General features: G+C 44.8%; 1 long non-coding RNA gene and 1 gene segment (V, D, J or C); one reads left to right on the top strand and one right to left on the bottom strand.

Annotated features, from left to right (window-relative positions):
- Positions 1 to 5229: 5229 nt before the first annotated feature.
- Positions 5230 to 14116, bottom strand: LOC137003618 (uncharacterized). Its single transcript, XR_010892008.1, has 3 exons — positions 13979 to 14116; positions 5881 to 5964; positions 5230 to 5662 (listed from the first exon to the last, which is right to left on the bottom strand). It is a non-coding gene; the product is annotated as an uncharacterized lncRNA (long non-coding RNA).
- Positions 14117 to 14866: 750 nt separating this feature from the next.
- On the top strand, positions 14867 to 15342 carry LOC137003812 (T cell receptor alpha variable 14/delta variable 4-like). The segment is given in 2 exon segments: positions 14867 to 14906; positions 15002 to 15342. Coding segments are annotated over 2 exon segments (381 nt in total).
- The last annotated feature ends 1485 nt before the right edge of the window (positions 15343 to 16827 follow it).

Here is a 16827-nt window from a genome sequence, read left to right as displayed (position 1 = left end):
GCCTCAAGTGTGATGGGACCTGGGACTCTCGATGGCACCTTGGGAACATAGCCTGGTTTAGTGTGTAGAAAGGCCTTAACCATGCCCGGTGCAAATTCTAGACATGATGGAGCAACTGACAGCGCTTGTAGATCGCCGATCCTTTTTAGTGAAGAAACGGCCAGTAGGAAGATGGTTTTTAATGTCAGGAATTTATCTGACACTTCTTCTATTGGCTCAAAGGGAGCCTCGGCTAACCCTTGAAGCACAATAGTCAGATCCCAGGTCGGGGTTTTTGTGCGCACCACAGGTCTCAACCTGAGTGCGCCACGGAGGAAGCGTATAACTAGGGGGTCTCGGCCCACCGAAGAACCCCCTACAGGATTATGATAAGCCGAAATGGCTGCAATATAAACCTTCAGTGTTGAAGGGGTTAAGCCTTCTGAAAACTTTTCTTGAAGGAACTGTAGCACATAGCTGATAGGAGACTGGACAGGGTCCAAATTACGTTGTTCGCACCATGTAGCGAACAATTTCCATTTATATGAATACAACTTCCTCGTGGAGGGAGCTCTGGAGTGAAGTATGGTCTCCACAACCTCGGTTGGGAGACCAGATTCTATGAGCCTTGCCCCCTCAGAGGCCAGGCGCACAGTTTCCACATTTCCGGACGGGGATGGAGAATCGTACCGCCCGCTTGAGACAGGAGGTCCTGTCTGAGAGGAAGCTCTAGGGGAGAGCCGCTTAGTAGTGACATTATGTCTGAAAACCATATCCTGGTCGGCCAGTAAGGGGCCACCAATATTAGGTCGACCCTTTCCTGGCGGACCTTTTCCAGAACCCCCAGGAGCAGTGAGACTGGGGGAAATGCATACAGACGCAGCCTCGGCCATGTCTGTAGCATAGCGTCCAGCCCTAGAGGTGCTGGGTGCTGTAGGGAATACCACAGAGGGCACTGAGCTGATTCCTCTGTGGCAAATAGATCGACTTGAGCTCGACCGAAAGTTTTCCATATCAACTCCACCACCTCGGTGTGGAGTTTCCATTCCCCCGGTCTCGCGCCCTACCTCGACAGGGCGTCCGCTCCTACATTCAACCGCCCGGGGATGTAAGCTGCTCTCAGCGAGAGGAGCTTTCCCTGGGACCAGAGGAGGATGCGACTGGCCAACCTTGATAACAGGCGAGACCGCAAACCCCCCTGATGGTTGATGTACGAGACCACCGCAGTGTTGTCCGTGCGGACCAACACATGGTGATCTCTCAGGTCTGGGAGGAAGTGTTTCAATGCGAGAAACACCGCCATCATCTCCAGCCGATTTATGTGCCAGGAGCGTTGATGGTCCTCCCAGAGACCCTGAGCCGAGCGACCACTCATGATCGCCCCCCAGCCCGTGAGGGAAGCATCTGTCGTAAGCATTACACGACGACCAGAAGTCCCCAGCACGGGTCCCTGGGATAGGAACCAAGGCTTCTTCCACATGACCAGAGCACGAAGGCATCGCCGCGTGACTTTGATCGTGCGAAAAGGATTTCCCCTCGGAGAAAACCCCTTGGTCCTGAGCCACCACTGTAAGGGTCTCATGTGCAGGAGGCCAAAAGTAATAACGTTGGACGCGGCTGCCATCAGACCCAGCAGTCTCTGAAACTGTTTTACAGTGAGTGACTGGCCTAATTTCACCCCATTCACAGCCCCGAGAATGGAACTCACACGAGCAGGGGACAACTGCGCCTGCATCGTGGTGGAATCCCAGATTACTCCTAGATAGTTTGCAACCTGACTCGGGACCAGCACACTCTTCTTGGCGTTGAGCCTCAACCCAAGCCTTTTCATGTGTGACAGGACAACATCTCGATGTTGAACTGCTAATTGTTCTGTTTGAGCTAGTATCAACCAATCGTCGATATAGTTCAGTACGCGGATGCCCTGGAGTCTCAGCGGAGCCAGTGCTGCATCCACGCACTTTGTGAACGTGCGGGGTGAGAGGGATAAGCCGAAGGGAAGAACCCTGTATTGGTAAGCTTCGCCCCCGAAAGCAAACCTGAGGAACTTCCTGTGAGAAGGATGGATGGATACATGGAAGTATGCGTCTTTCAGATCTATCGCTACAAACCAGTCCTCGGACCTGATCTGAGGGATGATCTGTCTGAGTGTAAGCATTTTGAACTTCAGCTTTTTTACGGATCGATTCAACACACGTAAATCTATGATCGGACGCAACCCTCCATCCTTCTTCGGAACAATGAAGTAGCGGCTGTAAAAGCCCGACATTTTGCTGGGAGGGCGCACCGGCAGACAAACGAATTACATGCTGACGACCCTCCTCGGAGGATCGGCGGAGACCGCTGTGCCCTGACGCACACTGGGTGGTAGGGTTGACAGGACGGTCCCCTGAGGGCACTGGGGAGGACCCGATATCCGAATCCCCCCAGAGGGGGCTGCCCTCGAGAGATCCCGCATCATAGATGTCAGGACCTCTTCTTTGAAGCCTTCCGAGAGATAATGACGGTCCTCAGATCCGTCCTACCTCCGGAAGGCTTCGCCTGTGCCGCCCGACCTGGTCCCCAAGATTTTCGTGGGGGAGCCCGGGAGGCGACACTGGCCTTCTGTTGCGCCCTGTGCGCTGAGGAGCTGGCTGTCGGCCGAGGCTGCTCCCGCTCAGCAGCCTCGGGGGGATGAGAGCGGCGGGGAATAATTTTTGAGAAAGCTGCTGTTTGTTTCCGTGTCTCCTGAAACCTGTCGACGAACAGGCCAGCAGGAGACAGCGGCGCGTCCATGAGCGTGTTTTTATCTCTTTCTTTGATATCAGAGAGATTGAGCCAAAGGTGCCTCTCCGTGGCCATAGAGCGGCCGATGGACTTGGCCGTCTCCTTGGTGGCCCGGAGAGCTAGATCTGTTGCTTTTCTTAGCTCATGAATTGCCTCAAAGGACGCCTCCCCACTCTCATCAATTTCCCCCCAGCAGATCGGCTTGATATGCCTGTAAGATTGACATCGTATGAAGGCATGCAGCCGCCTGACCTGCTGCCGAATAAGCCTTGCCCACCAAGCTGGAAGTTGTCTTTAGAGGCTTGGTGGGCAACGTCGGGGTCTTAAGGGACGATGCCGACTCAGGCGAGAGATGGCTCGCGAGCGTCTCTTCGATCCGAGGCATCGCCCCATAGTCATGATGTTTTAGGCCAACAATATTACTATACAAAGATGTCTGTGGACTGTATAGCCGATACTGAACCGGTCTCTTCCACGACCTCGACACCTCGGTGTGGAGGTCAGGAAAAAACGGCAGACCCCGACGCTGGGGTAGTGACCGTGCGGGGAGAAACCTTTCGTCTAACTTGCTTTTTGGTTTACTGTCAGGTCTCTCCGCGGGCCAGTCAATATTTAATTTTTCTACTGCCCTGGTCACCACCTCCAAAAGCTCCTCATATGCAGGGGATGAGGCTGGCGGTTCCTCATCGACGCTCTCCACATCAACCTCCTCGGAGGAAGATACGTTGAGCATCGGTGTCTCCCTCCGGGGGGGAAGAAACCGCTACGCGTGCTTCCGCCACCAAAGGAGAGACACTGGGTCTAGCAGGTAAGGGAAGCGATAGGGCAGCGCCCGTCTCTTCCCCCTCTGCTAGATCCATCTGTGAACCCCACGAGTGCAGCCTTCGCTGTGCCTCAGCAGCAGCGGGACCAGACCCGCGAGGAACACTCGCCCCAGCGCCCTCCTCAAAGAGCGCCCGGCGCGATCGCAGCACTCTGAGGGTGAGCCGTTCGCAGTGTACACAGACAGCTCCCTCGAGAGCCGCCTGTGCATGCTCAACCCCCAGGCATTTAACGCACATGTCGTGTGTGTCTCCTTCCACAATGAAACGCGGGCAAGGAGGAGCACACTTCCTAAACTGCTGCTTTTCCGCCATTCTTATATATATATATATATGTGTCTTATTTGTGCTTGGGAACTCTTGTCCTCGAACAAAGAGACCACAGTGTGTATGATAGACAATACAACAATAAATAAGACAGACAGATACAGATAGCGCTTGCTGAAGACAACAGAAGCTAGCGTGCTTTGTTCTGGGTATGCTTTATAGCTTCCTGATCCGTGACGTCACCCGCCTCTGACGTCACGTCTTTCTCATTGGTTGGATACAGAGGTGCTTCACGAACACAAAATACAGAGGGTTCCCATCACGTCATTCGACGTAGCGTCGATAGTTCCCACGAAAGGGAACATGAAACACGTCATACAAAAACCTGAAGCTCTTTTCAGTTTGAACCGATCTAGTGAAAACCACAATCAAAACCACAATCTATCCAGCCCCAAATGTAATAAAATATGTGCTAACACCTGTGTGAGGCTGAATTAGGTCTTTGATATAAGGCATAAATTATAAATTTCAGAAAAGAAGCATTAACAACATGACCAGATATCATATTCCACATGTTCAAACCAATTTTTTTATGGCCATATAATCTGCATTCTCCAACAGAAACATCAATTTGTTAAACCGCTTTCTCTCTTTTCATTAGACTTAATGCAGTTTTTATAATTCCTTTAAAATTAATATATTAACTTTGGCAACACTTTATTTTAGTGTCCTTGTTACACATGTTACATGTTAGGCTACTCTAGTAATAACTATAATTTAGGAATAATTTCATTTACACTATTACACAATTGTACGGAAGAGGATTAGAGCCAAGCAATAATAAAAAAATAAAACCATCCCGAGAAAATAAAGTTGTTAAATTTCGAGAAAAAACTCCTTAAATTTCAAGAAAAAAGTCGAAATAAAATGTTGAGAACAAACTCATTAATTCATTAAATTACGAATTTGTTCTCATAATTTAATGACTTTTTTCCGGTAATTTAATGACTTTATTCTCAACATTTTATCTCGACTTTTTTTCCTCGAAATTTACCGTCTTTTTTTCCCATAATTTAATGAATTTGTTCTCATAATCTAATGAATTTGTTCTCATAATCCAACGACTTTTTTCTCGTAATTTAATGAGTTTATTCTCAACATTTTATCTCAACTTTTTTCTCGAAATTTAACAAGTTTTTTCTCGTAATTTAATGACTTTATTCTCAACATTTTATCTAAACCTTTTTCTCGAAATTTAACGAGTTTTTTCTCGTAATTTAATGAGTTTATTCTCAACATTTTATTTTGACTTTTTTCTCGAAATTTAATGAGTTTTTTCTTGAAATTTAACAACTTTAATCTCGAGATGGTCTTATTTTTTATTATTGCTTGGCCCTAATCCTCTTCTGTACAATTGGGTTAATGTACAGAAACTCAGAATATTATGTTATCTGAACTACATTAATTATCTAAGTTGATTTGACAAAGGAAAAAATTTTATGACAACAAATCATGAAAATTATTTTTTACAGTGTGAATGTTTTTTTATGGATTTAGTTTATAATAACCACAAATATAGAAATATGGAACAATCACAGTTTAAAGGTTGCAAATGTGTAAATAGCATGCATGGATGTGCATACAAATGCACAGAATACATAATAAAAAATGTATTTATTTAAAGGTTGGTGATTATGATGGTGCCGGTCGTTTGCGGAGTGTGGAGGCCTACAACCCGCTGACTGACATCTGGTGTGATGTTGCAGCAATGTACAACCCACGCAGCAACTTTGGCATTGAGGTGAGGTGTGGACAATTAATATCTTCATCTGGTGAAATGACAATAATGATTTTATGATAATGAATATGGTGGATCCCATATTAACTGCACCATAAAATTATAGCAATCTTCACAGATCAATGTGTTTGACTAAGAAAACATCCAACTAATTCCAACAGTCAAAAAATTCAATCCTGTTTAACTGAAGTGTTGCATCTTACTAAGATTTATTCATGTAAAGTTAAACATGATTTATTTTCCTTTTACCTTCCTCAAAATCCAGGTAGTTGATGGTCAGTTGTTTGCTGTCGGAGGCTTTAATGGAATTGGCACCACCTGTTATGTAGAGTCCTACGATGAGAAGACAGATGAATGGTAACTTCCACAAACACTAAATCTCAGAGATCATTTCAGACTGCATTAGATATCTATAAGACTATAAGTATTATGTAGGCTATATTTCATTGCATTCACTGCATCTGTTTTCTCCACAGGTCTGAAACAAATGAAATGACCATTTACCGCAGTGCTCTGAGTTGTTGTGTAGTATCAGGATTGCCTAACATGGCAGAGTATGCTGCCCTACGAGACGCCGTACAGACACAAGATGAGTCTGACAGTGCATGATCTCCTTCTAGCAGATCTGACAGTCTGGTTACAAAAGGAGTGTCATGTTTCCTGAATAAAAGCATTCAAAAAAGAGTCTGTATTCTAAATGTTAAACTTTCTCTCAGGTGTAGGTGTTGTTCACTAAAAAGACTGTAAGTTCAAATGTCGCAAGGGATCTCTGCAGCTCAACAAACCAACATCTAATATTGAGAATTCTGTTTACTGAGTAAACTATTTATTGATTTATTAAACTTTTAATGTCATTACTGGTCTTTCAGGGTGGCCGGTGAATGTGTCTTGGTCTGTTTTATGATTATAGATTGTGTATGATTGATTTAACTCATAAACAGTCTCTGTGAGAAGCATTGATTATGTGGTGTTTTAGGCATAATCTACACATGGAAATATAACTTTTGTGTTACATTAAAAAGTTGAGCCTACAATCATTTTTGCAGTGTCATTATTGACTTCTGAAAATAATAATTAATATAGCTGCAAGCAGCGATGGCGGGCCCAAGCTTGGTTGCACTGCCAGCCCAGTGGCTTCAGGGCAACTGTGCACAGTGGGAAATATGCATTTAAAACCTCCCTGAACTATCGTTTGTGCAACAGTCTTATGCTCCAAAAGCATGCTTTCATTAAATTTCAATATGTGTGGTATAAAAAATACAATTATAAAATTAATAAATAGAGCCAAATCACAGAACCTGCAAAGACGATTTTAATATCAGTCTCAGGTAATAGTTAGGTACATGTCTAAATTTTTCTGCTCACTTATGCAAGTTTATTTTAAACAGCCACTTTCATAAAATCAAGTGAAATTTACTTAAATAGTGATTTTTAATAAATTTGAATTATATCAATAAATAATTCATTTAAAGACGTGTTGTACATGATGTTTGCAAACACAGCACATGACTTTTTATAACACCCATGTCAAGAAAACGTACTCGGTTACTAACGTAACCTCGGTTTCCTGAGATACGGAACGAGTACTGCGTATGGGGAAAGGTCTCCTTTTTCCCCGTTACTGAAGCCTTTTTCAATAATGCAGTGTAACTGCATCGTCATTGGTTCACTCATAGACAAGTTGTTGAACCAATGACGGCGCGGCATAGCTGCGCGACCTATGGCGATAGAGCGCGCGAATATTCCCGCCGAAATGGGCGGGGTTAAGGGCTATATAAGCGGGCGTTTCGCCATAGGATTTCAGGTCATACGACTGAAGCGATGACACTGAAGCCGTAGCCTCGTGGCACGGCATGTAACGCTGTACTCGTTCCGTATCTCAGGGAACCGAGGTTACGTTAGTAACCGAGTACGTTCCCTTTCGATACTTCACTCGTACTGCGTATGGGGAACGAATTCAACCGCGGCGTGCCACGGCAGGGAACGACTGGACTTGTCTTGGGCACCGTGAGGGAACCAGAGGACAAGTGAGAAGGCCGGAGCCGTCGAACCCTCGTTACACTACAAAAAGGGAGTTAACTCCCAGAGTGGCATGAAGCGGAGCCTCGATAGAGGCCGCTGGATCATACCGACAGGACCCGAGCTTGTAAGGTCGGGACGTCCAAATGATAAAATCTGACAAAAGTGGACGCCGAGGACCAGCCGGCCGCCTCACAGATGTCTTTAATCGAAACTCCACCAGACCAGGCCCAAGAGGAAGCCATTCCTCTAGTAGAGTGAGCTCTAACTCCTATGGGGAAGTCGAGGCCCATAGAGGAGTAACAAAGAGCAATAGCGTCGACTATCCAACGCGAAAGACGTTGCTTTGAGACCGAAGACCCCTTGGTGCGGCCACCAAAGCAGATAAAAAGCTGATCAGATTGCCGAAAAGGCTGTGATCGATCGATGTAGGTCCTTAATGCCCTGACAGGGCAGAGTAGTTCCAACTCTCGCTCATCCGATGAGGGAGGAAGCGCTGAGAGGGAAATAACCTGTGCTCTGAATGGAGTCGAGAGCACCTTAGGGCCGTAGCCATGCCCAGGTTTCAAAACGACTTTGGAGTCGTTGGGCCCGAACTCAAGGCATGCAGGGCTCACGGAAAGGGCCTGCAAGTCACCAACTTGCTTAACCGATGCTAGTGCAAGTAGCAGAGCGGTTTTGAGCGTCAGGGGCCTGAGGTCAGCTGAACGCAGTGGCTCAAAGGGAGGCCCTTTAAGAGCTCTGAGGACCAAAGAGAGGTCCCAGGTGGGAACAGTGAGAGGACGAGGAGGATTTAACCGCCTAGAACCTCTCAAGAAACGCACCAAGAGGTTGTTTCGTCCCACTGACTGGCCAGCAATAGGAGCGTGAAACGCTGCAATGGATGCAACGTAAACTTTGAGCGTTGAAGGGGTGCGACCCAGATTCAAACGCTCCTGGAGAAAAGACAGTATCGGAGATACGTCACACTCCACTGGGTCTATGTTGCGTGTAGAACACCAGTCAACAAAGACCGACCATTTCTGGGCGTAGAGGCGTCTCGTGGACGGAACTCTCGCCTGAGAAATGGTATTCAGCACGTCCCCGGGGAGGCTAGCAGGCTCCCGTCGAGGGACCAGAGGTGCAGAGCCCAGAGTTCTGGCTGGGGATGCCAAATCGTCCTGTTCGCCTGAGAGAGGAGGTCCCATCTCAGGGGGATCGGCCACAGAGCTTTTGTGGAAAGCCTGAACAGCTCTGAGGACCAAACTTGGCTCCTCCAGAGCGGGGCCACCAGGAGGACTCTGTGCTTGTCTTCCCTGATTCGTCTGATGACCTGTGGGATCAGAGCGATCGGGGGAAAAGCGTAAAGGAGGGTGCTGGGCCAGACATGGGCCAGCGCATCTTCCTCCTTCGAGAAATAAATTGGGCAGTGAAAGTTGCCTTCTGAAGCGAAGAGGTCTACCTCTGCCTTCCCGAAGAACTCCCAGATCATGAGAACCGTCTGGGGGTGGAGCATCCACTCGTCTGAGGGGACATTGCTCCGAGATAGCATGTCTTCTCCCAAGTTTGTTCTCCCGGGTATGTGAGTCGCCCTGAGCGACTGAAACCTCGGTGATGCCCATTCCAGAAGACGCTTCGCCAGAGCGCATAAGCGGCTGGACGAAAGACCGCCCTGGTGATTTATGTTTGACACCACTGTCATGCTGTCCGACTGGACTAAGACGTGGCGCCCTGTCAGGTGTGCCTGGAACGCATGAAGGGCTCGAATCACTGCCAACATCTCGAGGCAGTTGATGTGCAGATGGCATTCCTCGTGAGACCACGAGCCGAAGGCCGGTCTGCCCTCGCAAAGAGCGCCCCAACCTGTGTTGGACGCATCCGTTGAGAGCACCGTCCTTCTGGACACCGCCTGTAGGGGTACCCCTTGGCTGAACCATACAGGGTTCATCCAGGGTTTCAGAGCTGCCAAACAGGCCTGATTGACCCTGAGACGCAGGCGGCCGTGCCGCCAGGCGTGAGGAGGGACCCGGAACTTCAACCAGTACTGCAGAGGCCGCATTCGGAGAAGGCCGAGCTGCAGAACCAGGGAGGCGGAAGCCATCAGCCCTAGCATCCTCTGGAAAAACTTCAGAGGGAAATAGGCTCTGTTCCTGACCGATGCCGCGAGCTGCTGAATGGCCAGAGCGCGCTCTGGAGAGACTACAGCCGTCATACGGACTGAGTCGAAAACCGCACCCAGGAACGTTATACGCTGGCTGGGGAGCAGTGAGCTCTAGGCAAAGTTGACCCTGAGACCCAGGCACTCCAAGTGGCTGAGTAACACGGATCTGTGATGCTCCAGCTCGGCTCGTGACTGGGCTAGGATGAGCCAGTCGTCGAGGTAATTGAGAACCGGGATTCCCATCTGTCTCAGTGGGGAAAGCGCCGCGTTCATGCACTTGGTAAAAGTGCGAAGAGCTAGGGACAGTCCGAATGGAAGGACCGTATATTGGTAAGCCACACCCTCGAACGCAAATCTCAAGAATCGCCTGTGATGGGGGGCTATCTGGATGTGAAAGTATGCATCTTTCAGGTCCAGCGAGCAGTCCCCAGGGCAAACCTGCGCGAGGATCTGCTTCAGCGTTAGCATCTTGAACTTCCGTCTCATGAGGGAGAGGTTCAAGAGCCTGAGATCTAAGATGGGTCTGAGACCGCCATCTTTTTTGGGAACTAGAAAATAACGGCTGTAGAACCCCGAATTGCTTTCTGAGGGGGAGACTATTTCTATAGCTCCTTTCCTCAGAAGAGACGTGACTTCGGCTCGGAGGACATGAACGTCGTCCGTGTTGACTGAAGTCTGAAGCACCCCGCTGAAGCGCGGGGTCCTTCGGGCAAACTGAAGTGAGTAGCCTCGACTTATGGTTCCCAGAACCCAGCTTGACACTCCGGGGATGGCCCGCCAGGCCTCGGCCCGCGTGACAAGGGGCTGAATGGTATCGGGTGACGGGCCGCCAATCGGGGGCCCGTGCACTGGAGAGAGTGGAAGAGGAACTTCGCTCTTTTTAGAGAAGGTAGAATATTCATATTGTTTGCCATAAGAATAGCGTTTTGCATGGACGCAGCACTGGGCCCAGTTAGCACAACACTGAACATATCTCCCACGCCCGGAGCTGAACGAGGCGGAGGGGGGTGGAACAAAAGAGCTTTTGGGGTGGTCCGGCCGTGGCGAGACTTTGCTCCATCCTCTTCCTTCCTGAAACATCAGGAGGGCTTAGGAGGCGTCGGGTCCGGCATAATCTTAGGCCGTGGTCCCTGACGTTGCCTCGGGAAGGAGGAGCGCTTACGATGGTGCTGTTCCTTGGGTGGTGCTGCCTGAGAGGTAGAGGGGGCAGGTTTGTTCTGCTGAGCCGGCGCAGACTTGGGGTGGCTGGAAGCAGACGTGGAGCAAGAGCGTTTAGGCAGGAAGTGTCGCATAGCCTGAGACGACCTTTGTGCTGCAGTAAAACACTCGGTAAAGCCCTCTACAGCTGGCCCGAAGAGACCAGAAGGAGAGACCGGGGCATCTAAAAAGACCGTCTTGTCCATTTCCGTAATCTCAGTCAGGTTGAGCCACAAATGGTGCTCAAGCACGACCAGGCTGGCCATGGATCGTCCAATGGCCTGAGCTGTGGCCTTTGTGGCATCGCCCGCTTTGTCTCCTCCTGATTCACAATTCCAATCAGTCGTAAATGGGACGCGCGTGCACGTTCATTCTCAATTACCATAAATCCCGCCCATTAAATCCGACTGACAACTATATATGGGCATCATTTTATGACACCAAATGAAGGATTTTGGCCATTTTATAGGAAACAACTTCCATAGTTTGCCCAGTCCTATTGAAATCAATTCATTATTTGATTAAAGTGCTCCGTTTGCAGATGCTATAGGTGCGTTCACGCGGCCTCGTAATTCCTGTAGTTACAAGATTCTAGCTTGTAAAAAGCGTTCACGTCCTCGTAGAGTTCGTAATTACAGTTTGTAAGCTGGGAGTTTTCTGAAAGCTCCCACATGTAACATGTGGCCACTATACCACCTGACCGCTGTAGTGTATATTGATTTATTAGGCGTTGATAGTGGTGCCATGGAAACGCATAATTTCCAGTCCAAGGACCAAAAGGACGTGAACAGCTCCGAATATAACGTCATTTCAAGATAGCGGTAAATACAAGGTGACAAGAACACAGCTTATTACTGGCTCTCACAACGAAAGTAAAAAGAAAAAACGTATGTGATTACTATATATAATATTTTTTTCAAAATGCTGTAAATATGTACCTTATTAAGGTGAATTAAAATGCAGCCTAATTAATGAGCAAAACGTTCGGATGTTAAACGCACTATTTACGCGTGACTGGGAGCAGGTGTAGATTTCTTTCGTACCAACTAACATTTGGAAAATACAAACATTTTAATGAATCCAAAAATTTACGCCAGAACCACTTTACACACGATTTACACAAAAATTCGTTCTGCTCTTGTTTCATGAATGAGACCCAATGTGTGTACCGAGTTTGGTGACTGTAGGTTAAACTAACCCCCCACTTTTTTCAAAAGGTGGCGCTATAGAGGCCCGCTATAGAGGTGGCATTATAGAGGCCCTCCTGCCCATTTCTGAGGCTTTGCCCATGTCTACTGGATGAAAATCCTGACATATGAGTCGAGTTTCATGCAATTTGAAGCATGCTAAGTGTCTCAAACCCATCCAAAACAAATATTGAAGTTTGATATGTTGCTATGGCAACAGTGTTCGAAAAATATTAAAAATCTTTTTACAGGTGTTCATTCGTTATATCTTGACATTATTCTAATGAAGTTTGAAGCAAATTGGGTAAAAATTTGTGGGTGATCTTAAAGCATTTTGAAAGTAACACACTTCCTGCTGCCAGTTGATGGCGCTATAACTTTGACTCACAATAGTTACATCCATGTGATCGGCTTCCTACATTGAGCACAAAGCTGAAGTTTTATAAACATCAATCAATATATGCAGAGGTTATAACACGTTTGCTGTTTCCCTTTTCTCGCCATAAATATGTTGCCTCGCCACGACCAAACTGTTTGAGATATCAAAAATCTGCTCCAAATTTTTCATCCACAATGTCTTGACTTCATTCTGACCAAGTTTGGTGGTGATCGGATTAATCGCCTAGGAGGAATATATCAAATTCCAGAGCATGCGTTTTTCAAACAACCCATAATAGCTGACTTCCTGTTGAGCTGGCGTATAACTTACAGCATGAAAGTTGTTCGGCTCGATGAGGTCTCTATGAGTACAGAGTTTCATACAAATACAAGGGGACGCTGTCAAGCCCCCCTGCCACGCCCGGGTCCCATCCTTTGCGTCATCCTAATGGCTGCATATTCCAATGTGTGTGCCAGTTTTCTAGAGTTTTTAAGCATGTTAAGGCCCCCAAAAGCCCCAGATGATGGAAAAAAATAATTCTCCTTAGAAAAACAAAAGGGCCCTGTGCCTGAGTGGCTTGGGCCCTAAATAAAACTGGTGTAAATTAGATCATGTAAACTGAGTGTAAACTTTTAAATGAATGTGTGTGTATAATTATGTGCAGAAAGATATGAAAGAACAGAAGAGGGCGACATACACTCAACATTGACATTTCATGATGTGTTCATCCTTATTTAAAGAGTTCAATTATTATAAGTTTGATTAAAGTTTTAATTATTTCATCAAATTAAACTAAATTGCAGCTGTAATGAATGAGGACTCTAATGTACTGTACAGGTGAAACCCAATCACAGGGCTTTATTACAATAACCAGCAGGAAGCCAAAAACATCCTCCATAATGAAGAAAATAATCTTAATGATCAGATGAGCTCTGAAAGTCTTACAGCACAGCATTATAGTATGGTTATGGTATATTATGGTTTCATATGTTTTCAGTGTTCATGAACTGATGTCATTTTAATGCTGTTCTCATCCTCTGACACTGACAGATAGGAGGAGCCTGTGGAGATCTGATATAGAGCAAACTAAACTCTTTTTCTTCCTACAGTGCAAACATGACGATCCTTTGTGTTCTTCTTCTGCTATTGTTGATGAAAAGTAAGAGAAATTTACCTTTAATCTCATGCTTTCTTGTTTTTTACAATGTTTGGAGTTTCATCTCTTTTTTTATATTGCTTGAAACTGATTTAACTGACTAATGCATCAGCACGATTCTTTCTTTGGGTAAGTTTGATCAAAAGTTTAATGGTTGTCTTGCAGGGGAGACATTTGCACAGTCAATAACACGGCAGAAAAACAAGGTGTTTCAATCTGCAGGAGATGAAGTCACTCTGTCCTGTAAATATGATGGATCAGTAACTAACCTGCACTGGTATCGTCAGTATCCGGGATCCAAACCAGAGTTCCTCGCATACATTTATCCACAAGGAACCCCAAGTGAGCCTCTTCCTCCTCGTCTTTTGCCTAAAGTCGATAAAAGCAACAATCTTGTGAGCCTGAAGATCTCCTCTGCTGAAGTCTCAGACTCTGCTCTGTATTACTGCGCTCTGACGCCCACAGTGACAGGAAACACATCACCCCTGTACAAAAACATCCTCAACAATAAATCTTATAAACTAAAGTTTCAGAAAAGGGTCAGTGCAAAACACTTAAAATATCATAGATCAGTTCAGACAGTGGTGGTATGAAGAAAGAAAAGTAGCAGAAATGCATCTAAACATCTTATGCAAAAAATGAGTAATAAAGAAATGCATCAATAAATGCATGAATTGATAAACAAAAATGTAAATCCTACAGATCTTTTCTAACAATAAACTTGATGATGATGATCTCAAAAGAAGAAGCTCCTCCTATAAAGTTTTGTAGGTCGACTACATCACAGAGATACAAAAACAAGAAGAGACTCAAAACTACAATTAATTATTTAAAAACATTTGAGAAGTTAGGTCATAAAAATTGTTGATCTACAGTAGTAACAATATATTTTTCATCCTCAGCGTTGAAGATGTCACTTTCATCACTTTACTATTGCGCTATATATTCTCAAATATTCAAATAATAATCATAGATCAATTAGACAAGCACATTAGTGATTGTAACTGGATCTTTCTTCTCTTCTCCAGGTGTGAAATGTAAAACTTGGCCATGATGTTTCTCAGAGAGGAGGAACTACATAGATCTGACACAATCTGATCTCTTCAGTGAAACAATTCAGTCTGAATCATCTTAAAGTGAACACAGCGCACTGCACAATGGAGATTTATTCACTTATTCTCTTCTACAGTCTGGCATGTATGTATAATTATGTTATATGTATTATCTATTATTAATAATGAGTTTAATTAAAACAAATCTAATTAAAATGTACTTTTCCATATTCTTTTCAGCTGCTGTCTCTGGAAACATCACACCGAACAAAACAGAGCTTTTTGCTGAGGAAGGTTCAACTGTTACATTGTCCTGCAGTTATTCCTCTGCAGATGATCTATTCTGGTACCGTCAGTATCCCAGATCAGCTCCTGAATTTCTTGTGCTCATCTATGATGGTAAAACAACCACCAAAAACTCTGATGTAGATCCAAGACTGTCTGTTAAACTCACTAAATGGGAACAAAACCATGTGGATCTGGAGATCTCCTCTGCTGCAGTATCAGACTCTGCTCTGTATTACTGTGCTCTGAGGCCCACAGTCACAGGAAACACAAGAACACTGTACAAAAACCTGTGACAATGAGAAATGAGAGAAAAAAAAAATGTGAGAAAGAACATACAAATAATTACATAATCTAATGCAAAAATGATAAAACATAAAACAGCAACATTCTAAAAGTGAGTCTTTATTATTATTATTATTATTATTATTTGTTACAATGAGATGGCGCTGTTTCATTTATGCAATACTTGCAGTTAACCATAAGAGGGCAGTAGTTACTCAATATTACCTTTGACAATACTGAAGCTGTTCATATCAATTGTTTACATTTCATATCAGATTTTAGATTAAATATTCTTACACCTTCACAGAGTGCAGATCAGAGGACACAGTTGATCAGATAAACATGTGACTGAAGGAAGATCAGTAACATATAAAACAGATTCAGCACTAGAAGGTTAGTATTTTTGAAGAATTATTATAAAATGGTGGGAAAAGAGTTATCAAACACAATTAAATGATGTACAAGATACAATACAGCATATGGATGAAAGTGAACAGCAGCAGGAAGTTGAGCGAGGAGGAAGTTCCTGTGTGTGTTTGTGACTGATCTGCAGTGACTTACAGCTCAAGCACTGAGAGCCTCAACAGAGAACTGATCTGATCTGATTCAACATGGACACATGCTTCATACTGATTCTCATTGTGGGAACAGGTAATTAGTGAAAATAATTGTACATAAACAATTACAATTTTGAAGCATCAAAGCATGTTTTTGTAAAAAGTAAATTGTGTTTGCAGTATCATTTTGTCAACCTTGTTTTCACGAATCAAAAATCTCTTTTTATTGTTCACAGGTTTGGTGACTGGAGACAACATTGAGCCAGATAAAGAGACAGAAAAAAACATTAAAGAAACAGAAACTGTCAAGCTGAGCTGCTCATATAGTTCAAATAGTGAATATGTTCTGCTTTACTGGTACAGACAATATCCAAACAAAGAACCTCAGTATTTATTATACAGAGGAGCACGATCACGGAGTACTTATAAACACACCTCTGATCGTCGGTTTCAGTCGACTACATCAGATTCATCCACTGAACTCACTATTACTGATGTTCGTCTGTCAGATTCAGCTCTCTATTATTGTGCTCTAAGAGTTGAAGCCCAGTGATACAAAACATGAAACACGTCGTACAAAAACCTGAAGCTCTTTTCACTTTGAACCGATCTAGTGAAAACCACAATCAAAACCACAATCTATCCAGCCCCAAATGTAATAAAATATGTGCTAACACCTGTGTGAGGCTGAATTAGGTCTTTGTTATAAGGAATACATGTAAATTAATATTTCAGAAAAGAAGCATTAACAACATGACCAGATATCATATTCCACATATTCAAACCATTTTTTTGTGTCCATAAAATTTGCAGTTTAAAGTAATATAATGTTTCTTAAATGTTTTTCTGGCAGAAACATCAATTTGTTAAACCGCTTTCTCTCTTTCTTAGACGTAAAGCAGTTTTTATAATTTCTTAAAAGTGAATATATTAACTTTG

The sequence above is a fragment of the Chanodichthys erythropterus genome, chromosome 16, assembly GCF_024489055.1.
Source record: "Chanodichthys erythropterus isolate Z2021 chromosome 16, ASM2448905v1, whole genome shotgun sequence".
In the NCBI taxonomy this organism is placed as follows: domain Eukaryota; kingdom Metazoa; phylum Chordata; class Actinopteri; order Cypriniformes; family Xenocyprididae; genus Chanodichthys; species Chanodichthys erythropterus.
This window is presented reverse-complemented; position numbering and strand designations above follow the sequence as displayed.